Source organism: Bubalus kerabau, chromosome 15, assembly GCF_029407905.1.
Source record: "Bubalus kerabau isolate K-KA32 ecotype Philippines breed swamp buffalo chromosome 15, PCC_UOA_SB_1v2, whole genome shotgun sequence".
NCBI lineage: Eukaryota > Metazoa > Chordata > Mammalia > Artiodactyla > Bovidae > Bubalus > Bubalus kerabau.
The window spans coordinates 82,109,147-82,115,874 of NC_073638.1; the positions used below are offsets into that span (position 1 = coordinate 82,109,147).

The following is a 6,728-nucleotide window of genomic DNA, read 5'->3' on the forward strand; positions in this document are numbered from 1 at the left end:
TCAGATAAGGATAAGAGGCTTGTGCAACCATCCTGACGGGAGAGACGGGCTGTGGGAAACACTCGGTCTTGCTCTGAAAGGCATGGCCACGCTCAATATATTTTTAATCCAATTGTTTTCTGTGAAGTCCTACAAGAATTTCTAGGACTAACACACAAAAAAAGACATCCTTTTTGTCATAAGGGATTGGAACACAAAAGTAGAAAGTCAAGAGATACCTGGAGTAACAGGTAAATTTGGCCTTGATGTATAGAATGAAACAGGGCAAAGGCTAACAGAGTTTGCCAAGAGAATGCACTGGTCATAGCAAACACCCTCTTCCAACAACACAAGAGAAGACTCTACACATGGACATCACCAGATGGTCAATACCGAAATCAGACTGATTGTATTCTCTGCAGCTGAAGATGGAGAAGCTCTATACAGTCAGCAGAAAGCAAGACTTGGAACTGACTGTGGCTCAGATCACGAGCTCCTTATTGCTAAATTCAGACTTAAATTGAGGAAAGTAGGGAAAGCGACTAGACCATTCAGGTATGACCTAAACCAAATCCCTTATGATTATACAGTGGAGGTGACAAATAGATTCAAGGGATTCTGTCTGGCACACAGAGTGCCTGAAGAACTATAAACAGAAGTTCGTAACGTTGGACAGGAGGCAGTGACCAAAACCATCACAAAGAAACAGACATTCACGACAGCAAAGTGGTTGCCTGAAGAGGCTTTACAAATAGCTGTGAAAAGAAGAGAAGCAGGAGGGAAAGGAGAAAGGGGAAGATATCCCCAACTGAATGCAGAGTTCCAGAGAACAGCAAGGGGAGAGAAGAAGGCCTTCCTCAAGGATGAGTGCAAAGAAATAGAGGAAAATAACAGAATGGGAAAGACTAGAGTTCTCCTCAAGAAAATTGGAGACACCAAGGGATCATTCCATGTAAAGATGGGCACAATAAAGGACAGAAACAGCAAGGACCTAGCAGAAGAGGATTATTAAGAGGTGGCAAGAATACACAGAACTATACAAAAAGATCTTAATGGGCCGAATAATCACAACACTAGAGCCAGACATCCTGGAGTGTGAAGTCAAGTGGGCCTTAGGAAGCATCACTACCAACAAAGCTAGTGGAGGTGATAGAATTCCAGTTGAGCTGCATAAAATTAAAGTGCTTCACTCAATATACCAGCACATTTGGAAAACTCAGCAGGGCCCGCAGGACTGGAAAAGGTCAGTTTTCATTCCAGTCCCAAAGGAAGACAATGCCAAAGAATATTCAAACCATACAATTATGCTCATTTCATATACTGGCAAGGTAATGCACAAAAGCCTTCAAGCTAGGCTTCAGCAGTACATGAACCGAGAACTTCCAAGTGCATAAGTTGGACTCAGAAAAGGCAGAGGAGCCAGAGATCAAATTGCCAACATCCGTTGCATCGTAGAGAAAGCAAGGGAATTCCAGGAAAAAAAATGTACTTCTGCCTCATTGACTACGCTACAGCCTTGACTGCATGGATCACAGTAAACTGGGAAATTCTTAAAGTGAGGGGAATATCAGACCACCTGACCTGCCTCATGAGAAATCTGAAAGCAGGTCAGGAAGCAACAGTTAGAACTGGACATGGAACAACAGTTCAGTTCAGTGGCTCAGTCGTGTCTGACTCTTTGCGAACCCATGGACTGCAGCACGCCAGGCCTCCCTGTCCATCACCAACTCCAGGAGTCCACCCAAACCCATGTCCATTGAGTCGGTGATGCCATCCAACCATGTCATCCTCTGTCACCCCCTTCTCCGCCTGCCCTCAATCTTTCCCAGCAAAGGCAGATGAGAGCTTCCAGGATTCTCCAACCCAGACGACTCCTCCAAAGTGGGCAGTGAGGAGACAACAGTCAGGAGATGCTGTGAGAATGTGGCTTTATGATGCGGAGAGGCAGGGGGGCAGGGGGCAGGGGTGAGACGGGGCAGGCAGGGGGGCCAGGGGGCAGGGGCAGGGTCTCCGGCCTCCGGCTTAGAAGGAGCAAATGAAGGGCAGCCGCCTTTTGCATGAAGCTCGTCGCCAGTGACCCCCTGCAGGCAGAGAGCACAGTTCTGTCAGTCCACCTGAGTGTGGCCTGTGTCCCCAGTGCCCGGCCAGGCACCTCTCAGCTGACCTTTGCAGGCCAAGCCAAGGGCCATATGTCTCCCAATGTCCCAGCTAGCCACGATCACTGATCTCTTCTCTTGCAGAGACAGTGTGCTAAGGGCTTCCTAAGGATTGTCCTTCCATCCTCACAGTGACACCAGGAGGTCAGGGCTGCCAGCACTCCCACTTCACAGATGGGGAAACTGAGGCTCAGGGGAGTGATAACCTGCCCTGATCTCAGCAGACAAGCAGTGAATGGAGCCAGATGTGGACCTCGGCCATCTGACTGCAGCCCGTGTGGTCTTCGCCCCTGTTCTAAACTCCCACACGTCAGACAGCTGTGCTGTTGGGAGCTGGGGAATCATCTGTCAGCTGGCCCTAGTTCCCACATCTTTCCTGTGTCCCTCGGCCACACCTCACATTCCCGAGTGTCCCTCCCATCTGTCCCACACTCTCTTCTTGTCACTGTCCCGTCATAGGAAGGGAAGGAGCCTTGCTGAGTCTGGAGGACACAGAGTCCCCAGCCCTGTCCAGGACCCCTCACTGTGGCTCTGAGGATCCCTGCACCTCAGCCCTGCTCACACACAGGGTGCGGTTCTCTAGTGGGGGAGGCTGTGTGAGGGGAAGCATGTCTGTGCAGCTCACAGGGGCGTGTGTGCGAGTCCTCACCCCTACCTTGTCCGGGCACCTGGCCCCCTCACCTCTGGTGCTCAGGGCCACACAGCGGCCTCTCCCAAATGTAGGTTGCCACCTGGCCCAGTATGTAAAATTCCAAGAACTCCCATCAGTCCAGCGATATGTTCTCCACAGGCACTAGAGAAGAGAGAGGCTGGGTCAGAGGGCAGAGGTCCAGGAAGACAGATGCTGGAGCTCTTGAAAGTCCCCTGAGCATCCCTTCTGGATGTCTATAATCTCCTCTCACCGTGTCACCTGGCTAGGACCCCACCATACAGACCCACTCCCAGCGGTTTACAGGTAATGACACGGAAGAGCAAACATCGCTTCCAGCTGCCACGCCGAGCAGGCTTCTCAAACTTCACTGAGCAGACACATCTCCTGGCGATCTGGTGGAAATGTGGATTCTGATTCGGGAGGTCTGGGGTGTGGCCCAGGATCCTGTATTTCAACAAGCTGCGGGGTGATGTTGATACTCTGGTCCCAGGACCACAGCTGACAGCACTTACTCAGGCACCGCCCCAGGGTCACTCTGAGGGAAGGACCCTCACAGAGGAGGACACCGACATAGGGAGGCAGGCATTCAGCCAGTCATGCACAGAGCTGGGTATGAACTCTTGTCTCCTGACTCCAGGGACGGACTGATAGACATTTCACAGCCAGCTTTGGTGGAAAGTGTGAGGCAGAGGAAAGAAAGAACCCTGTTTATGATAACTGTCCATTTCTCTGTGCAAACGCACCCACCGGGGCAGATTTCAAGCTGCAAGCGTGAAGCCACTGAACACGGGTGAGGAGGAGAAGCGCTCACTCATCACGTCTCCTACGTCAGCACAAGCCAGCTTCCGGGGCCAGGGTGAGGCTCGACGGGGGCAGGTGGAGCCTTGAGGCACTCCGAAACACCCCCGCCCCGGGCCTTCCCTGGTGATCCAGGGGTGAGGAAGCTGCCTGCCCTTGCGGGGGCCGTGGGTTTGCTCCCTGGTCCTGGAAGACCCCACGTGCCACACAGCCCCCACTTGTGCTCCCACCGCCGAGTGGGGCTCTCGATTCTGTGCGCCCCAAAAGCAAAGCCACCTCAATAAGAAACCCATGCCCCACAGCCAGAGGGTGCCCCAGCCACACCTAGAGAAAGCCCGTGTGCAGGCAAATATGAATACAGGAAAAAGGCTTTTAAAAGATACAGGATTGACTTCCCAGTATTAAACCAACCTTTTTATAAAGGACAGAAAGAAAGAGCTTCCTCTCTCTGGACACTGGCACCTCACTTACCCAACCTCTGATGAAGCCTCCGATCCAAACCTCTGCTTCATTGATCTTCGTGGCCAAGCTCTGAACGTGACGGTTGAATTTCAAACTGTGGATGGAGGCGAGGTTGCCTCGGTAGCACTTCCTGCAGGCTCTCTGCAGAGAGAACAGTGGGGAGAGAAAATTCACTGTTTTCATGTTAAGTTCCTGAGTCTCCAGGACAGACCCCACATCCATTTGCAAATCAGAAATCAGGTATCTACTGCTCCCCTGAATCCCATCTCTTGTGCCTTTATTTGGGCTTCCCTGGTGGCTCAGCTGGTAAAGAATCCACCTGCAATGATGGACCTGGGTTTGATCCCAGAGTTAGGAAGTTCCCCTACAGAAGGAAGTGTCAACCCACTCCAGTATTCTTGCCTGGAAAATCCCATGGACAGATGACCCTGGTAGGCTACACTCATGGGGTCGTAAAGAATCAGATACGACTGAGCAACTTCACTTTCTTTCTTTCACTTTCTTTTCTGATGCATATTAGGCTAAGAGAACCATTAGTCTAAATAAGAAGAAACAGAACATTGAATCCAACCCTATCTCTCCATCCCTGGTCCCTCGTAGCAGCCTCGCTGCCATATACCTGAGCTTTCTTAAACTTCTTTGGGGTCCGCACCAGCGTGTAGCGGCAGGTCTTGCACTCAGGACTGCCCGGAAGTTGCACTGTCTCCTCTTCCTTGGGGCACTGCACGTCCTCATCTAAGTCATCTGGGTCTGACTGTGAGTCCCCCTCATCGTCGTGGGCGTCCTCGGCCTCCTCTCCCCCCGACTCCACCACCTCACCACTCTGGGCCACCTCTCCTTCCTGCCCCCCTGGGCCTTCAGGATCCTGGCTCAGGTCTGCCTGTGTCTCCGGACTGCCCACATGGGGGGCATCCTTCTCTGCAAAGAAGAAACAACCCGCCATCAGACCAGGTACCACCTTCCTCCAGGACCACGGCCAGCTCTGATGGCTCCACCCAGTCTTCCTAGGGACCCCATCAGGAACCAAAGACGGGAGGGATCCCTTGGGGGTTGGATGAGCCAGAATTCTTGCATCACACACACAAATGCATGAGAACCTGATCCCAGCTGACACCACGTGCGGGTAATTTGGGGGTGAGAGATGTGAGGAGCCCTCATCTTCACGGGGATGTTTTTCCTTGCAGAGGAGCCCTGGGGGAAAGTTCAGGTCACAGCTCTGGGTCCAGGAGAAATCTAACTAGAGAGGGGCTGGGGCGACTGAACAGGGGCCTGTGGCCCTGGACTCACCAGAGCAAAAAACAACGCAGGAAAGACGAGAGGAAGATGGATGAGAAGGGAAGGGGAGCACTCACCCAGATAGAGAGCAGAAACTGTCCCCAGCAGCAGAAGGGGCAGGAGCAGGCAGCCTTTCATGTCCCTGCAGGCTTGTGACAGACACACAGCTCCACGTTCCCTCCTGGGGACTTCCCTTGTGTCTGCACGGCCCCTGGAACACAGTGGAGAGGCAGGGTCTGCTCAACTGGTAGATTAAAGGGCAAAGTAGAGAGCTTCCTTCTCTCCCAGCGAACAGACCCCGAGCTGGAGGATCAGGGGAAGAGCAGGGGGTTGTCAGCTCAAGTCCCTCTTCCTGAGAGCGCGTCACTGCTCCCTGGGCCAGCACTCAGCTCAGACTGGCTCTTCTGCAGGCACAGGTGTGCTCACCTTCAGGGCCAGAGTCAGACACACTGGGGAAGAAGGGGAGGACAGGGGTCATTATGGTGCACAGGACCGGAGTCCCTGGTGGTTCCCATATAAAGCCTGGGTTCTTCCCAGCCCTGAACCTGTCCTCCCGGGGGACTGAGGGAGCACTTACCTCCTGAGAGTCTGAAGCCTCTGCTCTCAGCCTCTGGCTGTTGGTGCACAGAAGCTGCCCTTATACCAGGCTTTGGGGAAATGGGAAGAGGCCAGGAGGATTGCCCCAGGCTCGGGGGTTGGACAGCGGGGCTGATAAGAGGTTGGCTCAGTCCTCCCACCCCTGGGCTGTGCTCTCTGCTGGGATGTCAGGGACCTGCCTCCTGTTTGGACATAGATGGCTTAACATCTTAGTAGGCTCCAGAAGCCCCCATGACTACTGTCCAGACTGAATTTTTATCAGTGCCCCTAAAGGGTCCAGGTCTGAACAATCCTCTTCAATCCCAGAAGCAGCCTTCCCTGGGTCAGTTTTCCAGCAAATGCCATGGAGGATCCTGGGGGCAGGGAGATCAGGGGGAGGAGGGGGAGGTTAAGGGGAGGCTCGGCCCTCCTGAGCTTTTGTTGGGCCGTGTGTGCACGCTTCCTGTGCGTCACATCCCTGAATCCTCACCTTCCTCACCTCGGTCCCACGAGGACATGCGATCAGCCCGACTTCACTGATGTGAAGAAAGATTCAGAGAGGGCAGGTGACTTGCCAAGGTTGTGCGGGAAGTGGGGGAGCTGGGATTACTAAGCCTTTGGGGCTCAAAACCTTCTCTCCCTCTCTGTGTCTGTCTCTCCCCCTCTTTCCCTTCTTCACTCTCTTCCTGTTTCTCCCTCTCCTCTCTCTCCATCTCTTTCTCATCTTAAAGATGAAAAATGCATGCTCTTTCCTTTACACTGTGGCTCTCGATCAAGGCTCTCAGCCTTTGCACAATTATTGTTGGCAGTCAAATCATTCTTTGATGGGG

General features: G+C 53.0%; 1 protein-coding gene across 1 annotated transcript; it reads right to left on the bottom strand.

Moving 5' to 3' along the window:
• Window positions 1-2,001: 2,001 nt before the first annotated feature.
• On the bottom strand, window positions 2,002-5,460 carry LOC129629308 (proteoglycan 3-like). Its single transcript, XM_055549298.1, has 5 exons — window positions 5,400-5,460; window positions 4,667-4,965; window positions 4,057-4,188; window positions 2,817-2,928; window positions 2,002-2,060 (listed from the first exon to the last, which is right to left on the bottom strand). Exons 1-5 carry the CDS (start codon window positions 5,458-5,460, stop codon window positions 2,002-2,004), a joined length of 663 nt encoding a protein of 220 aa, XP_055405273.1.
• Between the last annotated feature and the right edge of the window lie 1,268 nt (window positions 5,461-6,728).